The sequence below is a fragment of the Ranitomeya imitator genome, chromosome 1, assembly GCF_032444005.1.
Source record: "Ranitomeya imitator isolate aRanImi1 chromosome 1, aRanImi1.pri, whole genome shotgun sequence".
NCBI lineage: Eukaryota > Metazoa > Chordata > Amphibia > Anura > Dendrobatidae > Ranitomeya > Ranitomeya imitator.
The window spans coordinates 613,188,413-613,209,803 of NC_091282.1; the positions used below are offsets into that span (position 1 = coordinate 613,188,413).

Genomic DNA, 21,391 nt, shown 5'->3' on the forward strand with positions numbered 1-21,391 from the left:
AGTATAAGATATAAAAGTGTATACTGTGTGTAGTGATGTGTTATGTACATTATATACTATATACAGATAGGACATAGTAAATAAGATATAGTATATACTGTGTGTAGTGATGTATGTGACACGTGACAGTGTTGTATACGGCGGTTATGTACGATGGTGTTGTATGCAGCGGTCATGTAAGACGGTGTTGTATACGGTGGTCATGTGACACAGTATTCATTATGACTCGGTGAATTCACTCAACTTATAATAATTTATTCTTTATTGTACAGTAATTATTGGGGTCCTTGGTCGGTGTTTGGGAACTGGTCATTTCCCCTCCTTTTCTGACCATTCTTTGTAAGCTCCAGCATAGTTCCGTGCACTGAAACATAAAAACAAGGACGTGAGAATGGAGGGACTACAATGTTCAGCATCACCGCCTGAAAAGTAATTCTGACGGCCCACATATGGTACTGGCCCCCGCTCTCTGACGTACCCCAGCAAGCTGCCTCCCCCCGTCCGGTACATCAGAGTACTTTATGGCTAGGGCGGTCTTCTCTAATATCTACTTTCCCCATTTTGGTGCACGTTTGCCCTCGGCCCCCTCACTCTCCCATAATAATAATGTTATTTCTATAGTGCCAACATATTTCACAGAACTATACATTAGGAAGGACAATAAAGACATTGCAGAATAACAAGTAACTCAGATACAGGAGCAGTGAGCGTCCAGCAGCTATAATCTGAGGAAATAGGGGAGACACGAAAGGTGGATGGATGGTAACAATTGCGGTCATTGTTCTGACCAGCCATTATGTAAGAAATAAGGTGTTCATGTAATGCTACATGAACCGGTAACCATCTGTATGTGTAAAAGTACAGACACAGAGGGCTCTTAAATGCATGGAGGGTGTGAGGACAGACAATACGGGGGTCCAGATTATGAAGAAACTGTTATATGGGAACCACAGGGACAGTTAGATGAATATGTTGAGGCAGTAGAAGAAATGCGTTTTTAGGTCACAATTAAAACTGTAGGTATCGGGGATTAGTCAAATTGCCCTGGGTAGTGCATTCCAAAGAATTGGTGCAGCACACAAGAAGTCTTGGAGATGGCTGTGGGAGGTGTGAATTATTGAAGATGTTAATCCCAAATCATTAGCAGAACAGAGGGCACAAGAAGGGTGGTAGACTGAGACAAGTGAGATGTTGAGTGGTGCTAAACCGTGGAGAGGACGGGTAGGGTGGTAGACTGAGACAAGGTAGGAGATGTAGGGTGGTGCTGAACCGTGGAGCACTTTGTGATTGAGAGTGATGAGTTTATGTTGAACTCTGGAGTGGATGGATGGGTCACCAGTGCAATTACTGGCACAGGGTGGAGGCATCAATGTAACGGTTGGTGAGGAATATAATCCTGGCTGCAGCATTCAGGATGGATTGGAGAGGGGAGAGTTTAGTAAGAGGGAGACCAATTAGTAGAGAGGTACAATGGTCCCGATGAGAGTGAATAAGAGCTACTGTATGAGTTTTTGCAGAGTCGAAAGTAAGATAGGGTTAAATTCTAGAAATGTTTTAGAGGTGTAGATGACAGGAGTGAGCAAGTGATCAGATGTGGAAGTGAATAAAAGATCTGAATCAAGTATGACCCCAAGACAGCAGGCATGCTGTTGGGGAGTAATGGTATAACCACACACGGAAATGGCAATGTTGGCATAGATAGGTTACTGGAGGGAGGAAACACAAGGAGTTCAGGTTTTGAAAGGTTCAGTTTCAGATCGAGGGAGGACATGATATTGGAGACAGCGGTAAGACAGACACTGATGTTTTGTAATAATGCAGGCGTGATGTCAGGAGTAGAGGTGTATAATTGGGTGTCATGAGCATAGAGATGGTACTGGAAACCAAAGCTACTGATTGTTTGTCCAATAGGGGCAGTATCCAAGGTGAAGAGGAAGGGGCCAAGGACTGATCCTTGAGGAACCCCAACAGTAAGGAGGAAAGGAGACGAGGAAGAGTAAGCAAAAGATACAGCAAAGGAGCGGTCAGAGTGGTAGGAGAACCAGGAGAGAATGGTGTTCTGGAGGCCGATGGAGCGGAGCATAATGTGGAGGAGCTGGCGATCCACAGTGTCGAATGCTTCAGAGATCCAAGAGAATCAGCAGGGCGCAGGGACCTAAAGATTTAGTTGTTAGTAGATCACTGGAGACTCTAGAGAGGGCAGTTTCAGTGGAGTGAGTGTTAAGAGCAGAAACCAGATTGTAGAGGGTCAAGAAAAGCGTGATCAGAGAGATCAGAGAGATAGCAGATTAGTGGAGTGGACCAAGAGTCCCCGGAGTTTAGAGATGAAGGGAAGATTAGAGAGGTCTATAGTGTTTAAATGAGGAGGAAAAGATCCCGAAAGAGAGAGGTTGATTATTTTTGTTAGGTGAGTGCTCACAGCTGGGGTAAGACTGGAGGAGATGCGAGGGAATAGGATCACTGGTGCAAGTAACAGGGTGAGAAGATGCAAGGAATCTGATCACTTCTTCCATGACTGGCTCAAAGATACAGAGTAAGCAAGATGCAGTGGGGGAGGACCCTGCAAGGTATGAAGGGATTGGGAGACAATTTCCTGTTTGATATTATCAATTTTTTCTTTGAAATAATTAGGCAGATTGTCAGTGCCGAGATCCGTGGTTGGGGCCTGCACTCTTGGACTGAAGAAAGAATGAAACGTGTCAAAGTATTGCATTGTTGGATAGTGAGGTGATGAGGGCGGTGAAGTATGTTTGTTTGGAGACTGAAGGGCAGACTTGTATGTTTTAAGCATAAACTTATAATGGAAGAAATCTTTAGCTAGATTGGATTTTCTCCACAGACGTTCAGCGCACCTGGAGCACCGCTGTAGGAAATGTGTTTGCAACGTGTTCCAGGGTTGTCGCCGTCTGTGCCGAGTTGTTCTATATATAGAAGGTGCCACTTCATTCAGGGCACTTTGCACTGAAACGTTATAATGAAACACTGCAGAGTCAGGACATGACAGGGAGGAGATTGGAAACAATGAGGACTGCAAATTCTTCATAGGTTTGTGTGTTAATGGCATGTTTATTTCTATAAGGTTAGAAAGTGGGGATGTCCTGAGCGGGGTGAGAGTTCTCAGCAGAGAATGAAAGAAGGTTGTGATCAGAGAACAGGAGAGGGGAGTTAGTAAAATCATGCACTGAGCAAAGCCGACAGAAGACCAGGTCCAGTGTATGTCTGTCTACATGCATAGGAGAGTCAATAAGCTGTGAAAGGCGGAAAGAGGAGGTTAGAGATAAAAGGTGTGTGACAGATGGGGAGAGAGGATCACCAACGGCGAAAGTCTCCCATGATGGGGGTGGGGATGTCAAAGGACAGAATATATGGAAGTCAGGTGGCAAAGTGATCAAGAAACTGACGGGAAGGACTTGGAGGATGATACACATCCGCCACTCTTAGGGAGAAGGAGCTGTAGAGTTTGACAGTGTGGACCTCAAATGAAGAGAAAATAAGAGAGGGTACTTGGGGGGATAACCTGAAAAGTACATTTGGTTGATAGGTAAATCTAGAAGTGGAAAACAGAACGCACAATAGGGTGATACCCTATGGAGGGAAAGTAGCAGAGTGCTGGTTATGCTAACCTGATGGAATTGTGACAGGCACAACTGCTATGTAGTAATGAAAAAAATAGCTACTGCTGCCTGTGGCAGGTGGATAAATCCTCCTGGAGATATTGGATCCAGCTGGATTAACACGTAGGTGGGCTGCGCTGCTGGAGTGAATTCTTCAGAAATGAAGTGAATAAAATTACTTCTTATCATTTCTGCAGAATTGATCCACTTCAGCTGCACAGCCCACTTACGTGTTCATCCAACTGGATCCAATTTGGTTCCTAGGAGCAGACCAGCTCCTCCTGCAGGTCTGTTGTCGGATCTCAGGGTATGAGAGAAATGTAGACCACCATATGAGAAAGCAGCAGTGGCGGTGGTGTTTGACTGTTGAAGCCAGAAGGATAAGAAAATCAGAAAGTAAGAGTGTGAATTCCAGAGGGCACAGTTAAAAGAAACAGAAGGCATGCAGGGAATATTAATGAGATTTGCAGGATTTCTGAGTATAGTAGGGGAACAGTTCAACTTACAATTACAAGAAGGGCTGGGGTTGGGAGAGATATCTCCTTCGACTAGGAGATTGGAAATGGAGAGTGTAAGGAGATAGTGAAATGATTTGTGAGAGCTATGCAGTATAGGATTGTGAAAAGGGCATGAGTGCTATACATAGGAGAGAAGAGAGGGGATGAAATGGATGGAGTGTAAAGAGTGATATATCATATATCATTTTTTATTCAATTTGAAAAAAAAAACAGAAATGTAGACATTTTTGCTGTCAAGATGGGGTGCAGAGTGTACATTAAAGGGAACCTGTCACCCTGTTTTTTCAGATTGAGATAAAAATACTGTTAAATAGGGCCTGCGCTGTGCGTTACAATAGTGTATGTAGTGTACCCTGATTCCCCACCTATGCTGCGAAATACATTACCAAAGTCGCCGTTTTCGCCTGTCAATCAGGCTGGTCAGGTCAGGTGGGCGTGGTGACATTGCTGTTTCTTCCCCAGCTTTCCGTTGGTGGCGTAGTGGTGTGCGCATGTCCAAGTGCCGAATCCACTGCGCACAGGTGAAGAAAAAGCGCGCGATCGGCACCATTTCCCTGGTGATCGTGGGGGCGGCCATCTTCCTGAGGCTGCGCGTGCGCAGATGGAGTGCTCTTCTGCACGGGGCTTCAAGAAAATGGCATCTCGGCTTCAGGAAAATAGCCGCCGCGATCTCCATCTGCGCACGCGCGGCATCCCGCGGCCATTTTCCTGAAGCCCCGTGCAGCAGAGCACGCGCGGCCTCAGGAAAATGGCCGCCCCCACCGATGACAAGGGTAATAGCGCAGATCGCGCGCTTTTTCTTCACCTGCGCGCAGTGGATTCGGCACTTGGACATGCGCACACCACCAACGGAAAGCTGGGGAAGAAACAGCGATGTCACCACGCCCACCTGACCTGACCAGCCTGATTGACAGGCGAAAACGGCGACTTTGGTAATGTATTTCGCAGCATAGGTGGGGAATCAGGGTACACTACATACACTATTGTAACGCACAGCGCAGGCCCTATTTAACAGTATTTTTATCTCAATCTGAAAAAAACGGGGTGACAGGTTCCCTTTAATGAGGGAAAAAAATGATTTTTTTTGAATTTACCAAATGGCTGCAATGAAACAGAGTGAAAAATTTAAATGGGTCTGAAATACTTTCCGTACCCACTGTATACCATTAAATAAGCTTGCAGAGATGCCCCATCTTCCTTATCAGTCACTTACTACTTGTAGCCCAGACTCTGGGCAACCTCAGTGGCCCGCTGGCCTCTTCTCCCCAGCTGGCAGTGGAGAATCAAGTTGTGGTCATTCAGTTGCGGTTTCTCCACATGATATTTCTGTTTGAAGGTTTCCGGATCCATCTTCAGCGCATCTTCCAGATCTGTGACTAGGAAGGAGAAATAATCACATGATTGGAGATTTCGATAGAACACGCCTAATGAGGAAAAGTCACCCCACCACAGCGAGCAGCTGAAACCACGGGTGAGAGGTCTCCGCTGCTCCATATATAACCCCCTGGTGAAAGACTTCCAGGACAGGTCCCAATGTAATGTCTTCACAGTACATCCACAACCACAATGGACACAGCAATGTCTAACTGACATGGGCCAGCCTCAGAGCGAGAAGCTGAAACCACGGGTGAGATGTCTCTGCTGCTCCATAAAGAACAGTACATCCAGAATCACAGAACGGACACAGAGCAGTGTCTAACTAACAAGGGCCAGCCTCACTAGGTGCCCGACAAGGGAAACTAACCATAAGGGCAGTCCCACACGTCCAGATAATTCCGGTACCGGAATTATCCGTGTCCGTGTGCGTTTCTGTGGCACACGTGCGGCACACGTGTACCGCCCGTGTGCCCACTGGGTACCACACGCACCGTGCCGGAGACAGCGCTAAAGTTTAGCGCTGTCCCCTGCATCTGGTGCTGAAGCCCCATTCATATCTTCCCTGCAGCAGCGTTTGCTGTAGAGAAGATATGAATAATTGTGTGTAAAATCAAGATCCAGGTCCCAATCCCCCCTCCCACCCCCTGTGCGTCCCCCCCCGCTGTGATGAAAATACTCACCCGGCTCCCTTGCTGGCGCTGCTTCCTGTCCTGGCCGCACCTTCTACTGTATGAGAGGTCACGTGGGGGTCGCCGACTACAGTCATGAATATGCGGCTCCACCTCCCATAGTGGTGGAGCCGCATATTCATTACTGTAAATTAGCGGCCACACGGGGGCGGGCGCTCAGGGGGTGGGAGGGGGTTGGGGACCTGGATCTTGATTTTACACACGATTATTCATATCTTCTCTACAGCAAACGCTGCTGCAGGGAAGATATGAATGGGGCTTCAGCACCAGTGGGGGGGGGGCAGCGCTTAATGTAGCGCTGTTTCCTGCACGGCACACGGACAACTTCCGTGTGCGGTACGTGTTTTACATGGACCCATTGACTTTAATGGGTCCGTGTAATCCGTGCGCTCCCAAGAACACTGACATGTCTCCGTGTTTGGCACACGGTCCGCAAAAAAAAAAAAAAAAAAAATCAATGACATCTGCACAGATGCATTGATTTTAATGTGTCTACGTGTGTCAGTGGCTCCGGTACGTGAGGAAACTGTCACCTCACGTACCGGAGCCACTGACGTGTAAAACCGGCCTAACACACAATGGCTGACGTTCTCCTGAAAGAGGGAAGGACCCCAGAGGAGCAGTGAACACCTCCAGTAATGTTCTTCTTGCCTCAGATTGTATTTTGTCTCTTATTCTAGATCATATGTAAGAAGAGTCTGCCCCATCCTTCTTGTGTCTGTGGTTGCAGATAGAGACTCTGGCTCTGACTTGTTTGCAATATGATCCCCATACGCAGAGGACTTCATACATACGGCGGGCTTAATATAGGGGTACTCCCTTTGTTTCTGAATCTGTAGTGACCTGTTTACTCTGTTATCAGCCGATCGTTTCCAATACAGGGACTGACTAACTCCTTCTGCCTCTTCATGGTCACTGGTCACACTACTACTGGGTGATTGTTTAACAAATTATTATTTTCATCATAGTGCAGCCCAAAATATCTCAAGGAGGCATGATGTAACCTGGGCATGTGTCACGCACACTGTAGGAAAGACTAAGTGCAACACAAAGGAATAAGGGGAAGGGAGCCCAATACTAGGGAAGTGGAGACCCCTAAGCAGATCTAATGTCACCCCTGTCCCTATATAGGTTCCGCACCTATCGCTGGAAATATCACCGCAACTCCCAAGCTGGGAGTCATAAACATACTGGTCGAGGGATGTCAACTAGTGCGGGTGCGGGGGGGGGGGGGGGGGGGAAGGGGGAGGGGGATATCATTGAGACCAAGAATTGATTGTGATGTCTTTCTGTTTGGTAAGATTGCCATCTCATGAGTATTCTAACACTTGAATAGACCTCCCTTACTGGTGGACCACAACCGTGAGACCTTTCTGCTGGCACTGTATCCCCAGATATCACATAGATCGGGTGTATGGAGAGCTCTGCTGCTGGTGAGATTTCCTCACATAGCGCATAAATAGATAGAAGTATATGGAGAGACCTTTTTGCTGGGACCTTAACCCTCCTGATATGACATATTGGGAGATCGACTATATAATTGTCTAAGGGTCACTTCCGTCTGTCACGGTTATTTATTCGCTGATTGGTCGCAGCAGCCATGACAGGCAGCTGGCGAGACCAATCAGCGACGGGCACAGTCCGGAAGAAAATGGCCGCTCCTTACTCCCCGCAGTCAGTGCCTGTCGCCTGCATACTCCCCTCCGGTCTCTGCTAACACAGGGTTAATGCCGGCGGTAACGGACCGCGTTATGCCGCGGGTAATGCACTCCGTTACCGCCGCTATTAACCCTGTGTGTCCCCAACTTTTTACTATTGACGCTGCCTATGCGGCATCAATAGTAAAAAATGTAATCTTAAAACTAATTTAAAAAAAAAAACACCTGCTATACTCACCCTCCGTAGTCGCTCGCGCCGACCGCCATCTTCCGTTGCAGGTTCCGGTGGCAAAGATGGTATGGGAGAAGGACCTGCCATGACGTCACGGTCATGTGACTGCGACGTCATCACAGGCCCTGCGCGCATGCGCGAAAGACCTGCCATGACGTCACGGTCATGTGACTGCGACGTCATCACAGGCCCTGCGCAAAAGACCTGCCATGACGTCACGGTCATGTGACCGCGACGTCATCACAGGCCCTGCGCGCATGTGCGAAAGACCTGCCATCACAGGTCCTGCGCACATACCAAACCTGGGACCGGAAGCTGCTGTGGACTACAAGGGGCCCTCGGAAAGGTGAGTATATGTTTATTTTTTAACCTGTGACAAACCTGGCTGGGCAATATACTATATCACTAGGCAATATACTACGTGGCTGCGCAATATACTACGTCACTAGGCAATATACTACGTGGCTGGGCAATATACTACGTGGACATGCATATTCTAGAATACCCGATGCGTTAGAATCGGGATATATATTACGGTATATAATATATATTATATATATATATATATATATATATATATATTCAATATATTAGACACCACTGATCTACAAAATTCGTCTCATGCTTGGTCTTTATTGCTGAGAAAACTGATTTAATACAGGCATTCCAGTCCGAGCACAAGGAAACTGCCCAGAGGATCACTTTTAGAGGGCCAAGGGCCTTTGTAGTTTATAACACCCTCTCAGCTCTGTTCTCTAGCTCAGTTCTTCAGAGGAAGATTGAAGGCTAATCTCTTGCACAGCCAACAAGGACCAACTTTATGGACCAAGACCGCTGAGTGTGGATGAGACCTTCTCTGGTCCACTGTATACTGAATGCAGTGAGAGGACCATGTGACCAACCAGAAGGTAGCTAGAAACACTACTGTAGGAGGCTTGAGCACTCAGTGTGGATTACACCCTTTCAGATCTGATGAATCCAATGAGAAGACAGACTTCAATGTGCAACTTCGAGCTTTCAGAGTAAATAAGACCCCATCAGCTCCGATGTCTACTGCATCCAATGAGAGGACCATGAGACCACCCGGAAGGTGACTAGAGACATTAATGTATAACCTTCATGCGCTCAGTGTGGATGATCCAGTCAGAGGGCAACAAGACCACCGTAGCAGCTTCTAGCGTTCAGTGTGTAGGAGACTGCCTCAGCTCTGGTGTCAACTTGATTCAGTCAGAGGACCACAAGACCACTGTGGTTGTTGGTGCCACCAACACGTGGCTATAGTCAAAACTTTGAATTTCCAGTAGTGCTGGGCGTCATGGCTGAGGTGCTGGCTTGGGAGAGTCCCAGGACCAAGAAATAGTGAGAAATTATTATTTCACTATTAATCAATGTGATTCTGGGTTGGACCAACCCCTCTGCCAGGTATAATACCCTACTCACAAAAACTCAGGGATATTCAGATTCAGATTTTTGTCAAGCATCTTTTAGGGGTGGGTGGGCTTTTGCATATCATACTCAGTATTAGGTTGTTTGATTTTAAATTTTATTTTCAGCTTGCGCTTGTAATCCTATTAGCATTCTCACCGTTATGGATACATCTGTGTTTTATCCATACCTTCTCGGGTCTCACGGACAAGTCAGACATAATAAAGATTTATGAATATCTAAAGGGAACAGCTATCAAGCTACCACCAAATATAAGACTTGGTCATTCCCATTTTTTGCGGCCATCATGGGAACCAAAATTAACCTCAACTTCTGGACTTTACTTTGATGGCGGATACCTTTCGGGATTATATTGATATTTTTTAGAATTTTTGGTTATTTGTACTCTATCTATATCTTCTCCAGTCAATGATCACACCAATCTATTATCAACAGCAAACACTGGATTGGCCGTTATGCTCATCAGTTTTCATGTGGTATATTTAATTATCATAATTAAATCTTTTATATAGCAACATGTATTTTAATATTAATTATATTAATAATATTGTTATTTGTTTTCTTACTCAGTCTCTCAGTTACTCCCAGTCCACTTAGTTTCCAGAAACTACCCTGAGTGTCTTGGTAATAACACAAATAATATAATCACTTTATATCCAGGTATCAAACAGGCACTAGGCACTTTTTCATGTGACATCATTGCATGTCACTCTCTTTGCTTTATCCTAACCTGTATATTCTACTATACAGTGGACTGAGAGCAGTGCATAAGTTTTACTATTTTCACCTATGTGCACTTCGCAGTATGGAGCAGGTAAGGGAGCAGGTAAGGGAGCAGCCATAGCTCCTGTATATAAGAAATCACAGCCTCCACTTCATATAACTGATCAGGACCGAGCGTAGAAGGAGAAGCTGAGGGAGCAGGTAAGGGAGCAGCCATAGCTCTGTATATAAGAAATCACAGCCTCCACTTCATATAACTGATCAGGACCGAGCGTAGAAGGAGAAGCTGAGGGAGCAGGTAAGGGAGCAGCCATAGCTCCTGTATATAAGAAATCACAGCCTCCACTTCATATAACTGATCAGGACCGAGCGTAGAAGGAGAAGCTGAGGGAGCAGGTAAGGGAGCAGCCATAGCTCCTGTATATAAGAAATCACAGCCTCCACTTCATATAACTGATCAGGACCGAGCGTAGAAGGAGAAGCTGAGGGAGCAGGTAAGGGAGCAGCCATAGCTCCTGTATATAAGAAATCACAGCCTCCACTTCATATAACTGATCAGGACCGAGCGTAGAAGGAGAAGCTGAGGGAGCAGGTAAGGGAGCAGCCATAGCTCCTGTATATAAGAAATCACAGCCTCCACTTCATATAACTGATCAGGACCGAGCGTAGAAGGAGAAGCTGAGGGAGCAGGTAAGGGAGCAGCCATAGCTCCTGTATATAAGAAATCACAGCCTCCACTTCATATAACTGATCAGGACCGAGCGTAGAAGGAGAAGCTGAGGGAGCAGGTAAGGGAGCAGCCATAGCTCCTGTATATAAGAAATCACAGCCTCCACTTCATATAACTGATCAGGACCGAGCGTAGAAGGAGAAGCTGAGGGAGCAGGTAAGGGAGCAGCCATAGCTCCTGTATATAAGAAATCACAGCCTCCACTTCATATAACTGATCAGGACCGAGCGTAGAAGGAGAAGCTGAGGGAGCAGGTAAGGGAGCAGCCATAGCTCCTGTATATAAGAAATCACAGCCTCCACTTCATATAACTGATCAGGACCGAGCGTAGAAGGAGAAGCTGAGGGAGCAGGTAAGGGAGCAGCCATAGCTCTGTATATAAGAAATCACAGCCTCCACTTCATATAACTGATCAGGACCGAGCGTAGAAGGAGAAGCTGAGGGAGCAGGTAAGGGAGCAGCCATAGCTCCTGTATATAAGAAATCACAGCCTCCACTTCATATAACTGATCAGGACCGAGCGTAGAAGGAGAAGCTGAGGGAGCAGGTAAGGGAGCAGCCATAGCTCTGTATATAAGAAATCACAGCCTCCACTTCATATAACTGATCAGGACCGAGCGTAGAAGGAGAAGCTGAGGGAGCAGGTAAGGGAGCAGCCATAGCTCCTGTATATAAGAAATCACAGCCTCCACTTCATATAACTGATCAGGACCGAGCGTAGAAGGAGAAGCTGAGGGAGCAGGTAAGGGAGCAGCCATAGCTCCTGTATATAAGAAATCACAGCCTCCACTTCATATAACTGATCAGGACCGAGCGTAGAAGGAGAAGCTGAGGGAGCAGGTAAGGGAGCAGCCATAGCTCCTGTATATAAGAAATCACAGCCTCCACTTCATATAACTGATCAGGACCGAGCGTAGAAGGAGAAGCTGAGGGAGCAGGTAAGGGAGCAGCCATAGCTCCTGTATATAAGAAAGCACAGCCTCCACTTCATATAACTGATCAGGACCGATCGTAGAAGGAGAAGCTGAGGGAGCAGGTAAGGGAGCAGCCATAGCTCCTGTATATAAGAAATCACAGCCTCCACTTCATATAACTGATCAGGACCGAGCGTAGAAGGAGAAGCTGAGGGAGCAGGTAAGGGAGCAGCCATAGCTCTGTATATAAGAAATCACAGCCTCCACTTCGTATAACTGATCAGGACCGAGCGTAGAAGGAGAAGCTGAGGGAGCAGGTAAGGGAGCAGCCATAGCTCCTGTATATAAGAAATCACAGCCTCCACTTCATATAACTGATCAGGACCGAGCGTAGAAGGAGAAGCTGAGGGAGCAGGTAAGGGAGCAGCCATAGCTCCTGTATATAAGAAATCACAGCCTCCACTTCATATAACTGATCAGGACCGAGCGTAGAAGGAGAAGCTGAGGGAGCAGGTAAGGGAGCAGCCATAGCTCCTGTATATAAGAAATCACAGCCTCCACTTCATATAACTGATCAGGACCGAGCGTAGAAGGAGAAGCTGAGGGAGCAGGTAAGGGAGCAGCCATAGCTCCTGTATATAAGAAATCACAGCCTCCACTTCATATAACTGATCAGGACCGAGCGTAGAAGGAGAAGCTGAGGGAGCAGGTAAGGGAGCAGCCATAGCTCTGTATATAAGAAATCACAGCCTCCACTTCGTATAACTGATCAGGACCGAGCGTAGAAGGAGAAGCTGAGGGAGCAGGTAAGGGAGCAGCCATAGCTCCTGTATATAAGAAATCACAGCCTCCACTTCATATAACTGATCAGGACCGAGCGTAGAAGGAGAAGCTGAGGGAGCAGGTAAGGGAGCAGCCATAGCTCCTGTATATAAGAAATCACAGCCTCCACTTCATATAACTGATCAGGACCGAGCGTAGAAGGAGAAGCTGAGGGAGCAGGTAAGGGAGCAGCCATAGCTCCTGTATATAAGAAATCACAGCCTCCACTTCATATAACTGATCAGGACCGAGCGTAGAAGGAGAAGCTGAGGGAGCAGGTAAGGGAGCAGCCATAGCTCCTGTATATAAGAAATCACAGCCTCCACTTCATATAACTGATCAGGACCGAGCGTAGAAGGAGAAGCTGAGGGAGCAGGTAAGGGAGCAGCCATAGCTCCTGTATATAAGAAATCACAGCCTCCACTTCATATAACTGATCAGGACCGAGCGATAGAAGGAGAAGCTGAGGGAGCAGGTAAGGGAGCAGCCATAGCTCCTGTATATAAGAAATCACAGCCTCCACTTCATATAACTGATCAGGACCGAGCGTAGAAGGAGAAGCTGAGGGAGCAGGTAAGGGAGCAGCCATAGCTCCTGTATATAAGAAATCACAGCCTCCACTTCATATAACTGATCAGGACCGAGCGTAGAAGGAGAAGCTGAGGGAGCAGGTAAGGGAGCAGCCATAGCTCCTGTATATAAGAAATCACAGCCTCCACTTCATATAACTGATCAGGACCGAGCGTAGAAGGAGAAGCTGAGGGAGCAGGTAAGGGAGCAGCCATAGCTCCTGTATATAAGAAATCACAGCCTCCACTTCATATAACTGATCAGGACCGAGCGTAGAAGGAGAAGCTGAGGGAGCAGGTAAGGGAGCAGCCATAGCTCTGTATATAAGAAATCACAGCCTCCACTTCATATAACTGATCAGGACCGAGCGTAGAAGGAGAAGCTGAGGGAGCAGGTAAGGGGAGCAGCCATAGCTCCTGTATATAAGAAATCACAGCCTCCACTTCATATAACTGATCAGGACCGAGCGTAGAAGGAGAAGCTGAGGGAGCAGGTAAGGGAGCAGCCATAGCTCCTGTATATAAGAAATCACAGCCTCCACTTCATATAACTGATCAGGACCGAGCGTAGAAGGAGAAGCTGAGGGAGCAGGTAAGGGAGCAGCCATAGCTCCTGTATATAAGGAAATCACAGCCTCCACTTCATATAACTGATCAGGACCGAGCGTAGAAGGAGAAGCTGAGGGAGCAGGTAAGGGAGCAGCCATAGCTCCTGTATATAAGAAATCACAGCCTCCACTTCATATAACTGATCAGGACCGAGCGTAGAAGGAGAAGCTGAGGGAGCAGGTAAGGGAGCAGCCATAGCTCCTGTATATAAGAAATCACAGCCTCCACTTCATATAACTGATCAGGACCGAGCGTAGAAGGAGAAGCTGAGGGAGCAGGTAAGGGAGCAGCCATAGCTCCTGTATATAAGAAATCACAGCCTCCACTTCATATAACTGATCAGGACCGAGCGTAGAAGGAGAAGCTGAGGGAGCAGGTAAGGGAGCAGCCATAGCTCCTGTATATAAGAAATCACAGCCTCCACTTCATATAACTGATCAGGACCGAGCGTAGAAGGAGAAGCTGAGGGAGCAGGTAAGGGAGCAGCCATAGCTCTGTATATAAGAAATCACAGCCTCCACTTCATATAACTGATCAGGACCGAGCGTAGAAGGAGAAGCTGAGGGAGCAGGTAAGGGGAGCAGCCATAGCTCTGTATATAAGAAATCACAGCCTCCACTTCATATAACTGATCAGGACCCGAGCGTAGAAGGAGAAGCTGAGGGAGCAGGTAAGGGAGCAGCCATAGCTCCTGTATATAAGAAATCACAGCCTCCACTTCATATAACTGATCAGGACCGAGCGTAGAAGGAGAAGCTGAGGGAGCAGGTAAGGGAGCAGCCATAGCTCCTGTATATAAGAAATCACAGCCTCCACTTCATATAACTGATCAGGACCGAGCGTAGAAGGAGAAGCTGAGGGAGCAGGTAAGGGAGCAGCCATAGCTCCTGTATATAAGAAATCACAGCCTCCACTTCATATAACTGATCAGGACCGAGCGTAGAAGGAGAAGCTGAGGGAGCAGGTAAGGGAGCAGCCATAGCTCCTGTATATAAGAAATCACAGCCTCCACTTCATATAACTGATCAGGACCGAGCGTAGAAGGAGAAGCTGAGGGAGCAGGTAAGGGAGCAGCCATAGCTCCTGTATATAAGAAATCACAGCCTCCACTTCATATAACTGATCAGGACCGAGCGTAGAAGGAGAAGCTGAGGGAGCAGGTAAGGGAGCAGCCATAGCTCCTGTATATAAGAAATCACAGCCTCCACTTCATATAACTGATCAGGACCGAGCGTAGAAGGAGAAGCTGAGGGAGCAGGTAAGGGAGCAGCCATAGCTCCTGTATATAAGAAATCACAGCCTCCACTTCATATAACTGATCAGGACCGAGCGTAGAAGGAGAAGCTGAGGGAGCAGGTAAGGGAGCAGCCATAGCTCCTGTATATAAGAAATCACAGCCTCCACTTCATATAACTGATCAGGACCGAGCGTAGAAGGAGAAGCTGAGGGAGCAGGTAAGGGAGCAGCCATAGCTCCTGTATATAAGAAATCACAGCCTCCACTTCATATAACTGATCAGGACCGAGCGTAGAAGGAGAAGCTGAGGGGAGCAGCCATAGCTCCTGTATATAAGAAATCACAGCCTCCACTTCATATAACTGATCAGGACCTGAGCGTAGAAGGAGAAGCTGAGGGAGCACGTAAGGGAGCAGCCATAGCTCCTGTATATAAGAAATCACAGCCTCCACTTCATATAACTGATCAGGAACGAGCGTAGAAGGAGAAGCTGAGGGAGCAGGTAAGGGAGCAGCCATAGCTCCTGTATATAAGAAATCACAGCCTCCACTTCGTATAACTGATCAGGACTGAGCGTAGAAGGGAGAAGCTGAGGGAGCAGGTAAGGGAGCAGCCATAGCTCCTGTATATAAGAAATCACAGCCTCCACTTCGTATAACTGATCAGGACCGAGCGTAGAAGGAGAAGCTGAGGGAGCAGGTAAGGGAGCAGCCATAGCTCTGTATATAAGAAATCACAGCCTCCACTTCATATAACTGAATCAGGACCGAGCGTAGAAGGAGAAGCTGAGGGAGCAGGTAAGGGAGCAGCCATAGCTCCTGTATATAAGAAATCACAGCCTCCACTTCATATAACTGATCAGGACCGAGCGTAGAAGGAGAAGCTGAGGGAGCAGGTAAGGGAGCAGCCATAGCTCCTGTATATAAGAAATCACAGCCTCCACTTCATATAACTGATCAGGACCGAGCGTAGAAGGAGAAGCTGAGGGAGCAGGTAAGGGAGCAGCCATAGCTCCTGTATATAAGAAATCACAGCCTCCACTTCATATAACTGATCAGGACCGAGCGTAGAAGGAGAAGCTGAGGGAGCAGCCATAGCTCCTGTATATAAGAAATCACAGCCTCCACTTCATATAACTGATCAGGACTGAGCGTAGAAGGAGAAGCTGAGGGAGCACGTAAGGGAGCAGCCATAGCTCTGTATATAAGAAATCACAGCCTCCACTTCATATAACTGATCAGGAACGAGCGTAGAAGGAGAAGCTGAGGGAGCAGGTAAGGGAGCAGCCATAGCTCCTGTATATAAGAAATCACAGCCTCCACTTCGTATAACTGATCAGGACTGAGCGTAGAAGGAGAAGCTGAGGGAGCAGGTAAGGGAGCAGCCATAGCTCCTGTATATAAGAAATCACAGCCTCCACTTCGTATAACTGATCAGGACCGAGCGTAGAAGGAGAAGCTGAGGGAGCAGGTAAGGGAGCAGCCATAGCTCTGTATATAAGAAATCACAGCCTTCACTTCATATAACTGATCAGGACCGAGCGTAGAAGGAGAAGCTGAGGGAGCAGGTAAGGGAGCAGCCATAGCTCCTGTATATAAGAAATCACAGCCTCCACTTCATATAACTGATCAGGACCGAGCGTAGAAGGAGAAGCTGAGGGAGCAGGTAAGGGAGCAGCCATAGCTCCTGTATATAAGAAATCACAGCCTCCACTTCGTATAACTGATCAGGACCGAGCGTAGAAGGAGAAGCTGAGGGAGCAGGTAAGGGAGCAGCCATAGCTCCTGTATATAAGAAATCACAGCCTCCACTTCGTATAACTGATCAGGACCGAGCGTAGAAGGAGAAGCTGAGGGAGCAGGTAAGGGAGCAGCCATAGCTCCTGTATATAAGAAATCACAGCCTCCACTTCGTATAACTGATCAGGACCGAGCGTAGAAGGAGAAGCTGAGGGAGCAGGTAAGGGAGCAGCCATAGCTCCTGTATATAAGAAATCACAGCCTCCACTTCATATAACTGATCAGGACCGAGCGTAGAAGGAGAAGCTGAGGGAGCAGGTAAGGGAGCAGCCATAGCTCCTGTATATAAGAAATCACAGCCTCCACTTCATATAACTGATCAGGACCGAGCGTAGAAGGAGAAGCTGAGGGAGCAGGTAAGGGAGCAGCCATAGCTCCTGTATATAAGAAATCACAGCCTCCACTTCATATAACTGAATCAGGACCGAGCGTAGAAGGAGAAGCTGAGGGAGCAGGTAAGGGAGCAGCCATAGCTCCTGTATATAAGAAATCACAGCCTCCACTTCATATAACTGATCAGGACCGAGCGTAGAAGGAGAAGCTGAGGGAGCAGGTAAGGGAGCAGCCATAGCTCCTGTATATAAGAAATCACAGCCTCCACTTCATATAACTGATCAGGACCGAGCGTAGAAGGAGAAGCTGAGGGAGCAGGTAAGGGAGCAGCCATAGCTCCTGTATATAAGAAATCACAGCCTCCACTTCATATAACTGATCAGGACCGAGCGTAGAAGGAGAAGCTGAGGGAGCAGGTAAGGGAGCAGCCATAGCTCCTGTATATAAGAAAGCACAGCCTCCACTTCATATAACTGATCAGGACCGAGCGTAGAAGGAGAAGCTGAGGGAGCAGGTAAGGGAGCAGCCATAGCTCCTGTATATAAGAAAGCACAGCCTCCACTTCATATAACTGATCAGGACCGAGCGTAGAAGGAGAAGCTGAGGGAGCAGGTAAGGGAGCAGCCATAGCTCCTGTATATAAGAAATCACAGCCTCCACTTCATATAACTGATCAGGACCGAGCGTAGAAGGAGAAGCTGAGGGAGCAGGTAAGGGAGCAGCCATAGCTCCTGTATATAAGAAATCACAGCCTCCACTTCATATAACTGATCAGGACCGAGCGTAGAAGGAGAAGCTGAGGGAGCAGGTAAGGGAGCAGCCATAGCTCCTGTATATAAGAAATCACAGCCTCCACTTCATATAACTGATCAGGACCGAGCGTAGAAGGAGAAGCTGAGGGAGCAGGTAAGGGAGCAGCCATAGCTCCTGTATATAAGAAATCACAGCCTCCACTTCATATAACTGATCAGGACCGAGCGTAGAAGGAGAAGCTGAGGGAGCAGGTAAGGGAGCAGCCATAGCTCTGTATATAAGAAATCACAGCCTCCACTTCATATAACTGATCAGGGACCGAGCGTAGAAGGAGAAGCTGAGGGAGCAGGTAAGGGAGCAGCCATAGCTCTGTATATAAGAAATCACAGCCTCCACTTCATATAACTGATCAGGACCGAGCGTAGAAGGAGAAGCTGAGGGAGCAGGTAAGGGAGCAGCCATAGCTCCTGTATATAAAGAAATCACAGCCTCCACTTCATATAACTGATCAGGACCGAGCGTAGAAGGTGAAGCTGAGGGAGCAGGTAAGGGAGCAGCCATAGCTCTGTATATAAGAAATCACAGCCTCCACTTCATATAACTGATCAGGACCGAGCGTAGAAGGAGAAGCTGAGGGAGCAGGTAAGGGAGCAGCCATAGCTCCTGTATATAAGAAATCACAGCCTCCACTTCATATAACTGATCAGGACCGAGCGTAGAAGGAGAAGCTGAGGGAGCAGGTAAGGGAGCAGCCATAGCTCCTGTATATAAGAAATCACAGCCTCCACTTCATATAACAGATCAGGACCGAGCGTAGAAGGAGAAGCTGAGGGAGCAGGTAAGGGAGCAGCCATAGCTCTGTATATAAGAAATCACAGCCTCCACTTCATATAACTGATCAGGACCGAGCGTAGAAGGAGAAGCTGAGGGAGCAGGTAAGGGAGCAGCCATAGCTCCTGTATATAAGAAATCACAGCCTCCACTTCATATAACTGATCAGGACCGAGCGTAGAAGGAGAAGCTGAGGGAGCAGGTAAGGGAGCAGCCATAGCTCCTGTATATAAGAAATCACAGCCTCCACTTCATATAACTGATCAGGACCGAGCGTAGAAGGAGAAGCTGAGGGAGCAGGTAAGGGAGCAGCCATAGCTCCTGTATATAAGAAATCACAGCCTCCACTTCATATAACTGATCAGGACCGAGCGTAGAAGGAGAAGCTGAGGGAGCAGGTAAGGGAGCAGCCATAGCTCCTGTATATAAGAAATCACAGCCTCCACTTCATATAACTGATCAGGACCGAGCGTAGAAGGAGAAGCTGAGGGAGCAGGTAAGGGAGCAGCCATAGCTCCTGTATATAAGAAATCACAGCCTCCACTTCATATAACTGATCAGGACCGAGCGTAGAAGGAGAAGCTGAGGGAGCAGGTAAGGGAGCAGCCATAGCTCCTGTATATAAGAAATCACAGCCTCCACTTCATATAACTGATCAGGACCGAGCGTAGAAGGAGAAGCTGAGGGAGCAGGTAAGGGAGCAGCCATAGCTCCTGTATATAAGAAATCACAGCCTCCACTTCATATAACTGATCAGGGACCGAGCGTAGAAGGAGAAGCTGAGGGAGCAGGTAAGGGAGCAGCCATAGCTCCTGTATATAAGAAATCACAGCCTCCACTTCATATAACTGATCAGGACCGAGCGTAGAAGGAGAAGCTGAGGGAGCAGCCATAGCTCCTGTATATAAGAAATCACAGCCTCCACTTCATATAACTGATCAGGACTGAGCGTAGAAGGAGAAGCTGAGGGAGCACGTAAGGGAGCAGCCATAGCTCTGTATATAAGAAATCACAGCCTCCACTTCATATAACTGATCAGGACCGAGCGTAGAAGGAGAAGCTGAGGGAGCAGGTAAGGGAGCAGCCATAGCTCCTGTATATAAGAAATCACAGCCTCCACTTCGTATAACTGATCAGGACTGAGCGTAGAAGGAGAAGCTGAGGGAGCAGGTAAGGGAGCAGCCATAGCTCCTGTATATAAGAAATCACAGCCTCCACTTCGTATAACTGATCAGGACCGAGCGTAGAAGGAGAAGCTGAGGGAGCAGGTAAGGGAGCAGCCATAGCTCTGTATATAAGAAATCACAGCCTCCACTTCATATAACTGATCAGGGACCGAGCGTAGAAGGAGAAGCTGAGGAGCAGGTAAGGGAGCAGCCATAGCTCTGTATATAAGAAATCACAGCCTCCACTTCGTATAACTGATCAGGACCGAGCGTAGAAGGAGAAGCTGAGGGAGCAGGTAAGGGAGCAGCCATAGCTCCTGTATATAAGAAATCACAGCCTCCACTTCGTATAACTGATCAGGACCGAGCGTAGAAGGAGAAGCTGAGGGAGCAGGTAAGGGAGCAGCCATAGCTCCTGTATATAAGAAATCACAGCCTCCACTTCATATAACTGATCAGGACCGAGCGTAGAAGGAGAAGCTGAGGGAGCAGGTAAGGGAGCAGCCATAGCTCCTGTATATAAGAAATCACAGCCTCCACTTCATATAACTGATCAGGACCGAGCGTAGAAGGAGAAGCTGAGGGAGCAGGTAAGGGAGCAGCCATAGCTCCTGTATATAAGAAATCACAGCCTCCACTTCATATAACTGATCAGGACCGAGCGTAGAAGGAGAAGCTGAGGGAGCAGGTAAGGGAGCAGCCATAGCTCCTGTATATAAGAAATCACAGCCTCCACTTCATATAACTGATCAGGACCGAGCGTAGAAGGAGAAGCTGAGGGAGCAGGTAAGGGAGCAGCCATAGCTCCTGTATATAAGAAATCACAGCCTCCACTTCATATAACTGATCAGGACCGAGCGTAGAAGGAGAAGCTGAGGGGAGCAGGTAAGGGAGCAGCCATAGCTCCTGTATATAAGAAATCACAGCCTCCACTTCATATAACTGATCAGGACCGAGCGTAGAAGGAGAAGCTGAGGGAGCAGGTAAGGGAGCAGCCATAGCTCCTGTATATAAGAAATCACAGCCTCCACTTCATATAACTGATCAGGACCGAGCGTAGAAGGAGAAGCTGAGGGAGCAGGTAAGGGAGCAGCCATAGCTCTGTATATAAGAAATCACAGCCTCCACTTCATATAACTGATCAGGACCGAGCGTAGAAGGAGAAGCTGAGGGAGCAGGTAAGGGAGCAGCCATAGCTCCTGTATATAAGAAATCACAGCCTCCACTTCAATATAACTGATCAGGACCGAGCGTAGAAGGAGAAGCTGAGGGAGCAGCCATAGCTCTGTATATAAGAAATCACAGCCTCCACTTCATATAACTGATCAGGAACCGAGCGTAGAGAGGAGAAGCTGAGGGAGCAGGTAAGGGA

At 47.6% G+C, this 21,391-nt stretch overlaps 1 protein-coding gene across 2 annotated transcripts in view; it reads right to left on the reverse strand.

Moving 5' to 3' along the window:
- Nucleotides 1-234: 234 nt before the first annotated feature.
- TSTD1 (thiosulfate sulfurtransferase like domain containing 1) overlaps nt 235-21,391 on the reverse strand; it is a 44,904-nt gene continuing 23,747 nt past the window's right edge. For both annotated transcript variants that reach the window (XM_069726179.1, XM_069726187.1), the window contains 2 exons: nt 5,346-5,508; nt 235-364 (listed from right to left, as the gene is read on the reverse strand). In XM_069726179.1, coding sequence (XP_069582280.1) covers nt 310-364; nt 5,346-5,508 — 218 coding nt within the window. In that variant the 3' untranslated portion in view covers nt 235-309. The remainder of the gene's footprint in view (nt 365-5,345; nt 5,509-21,391) is intronic.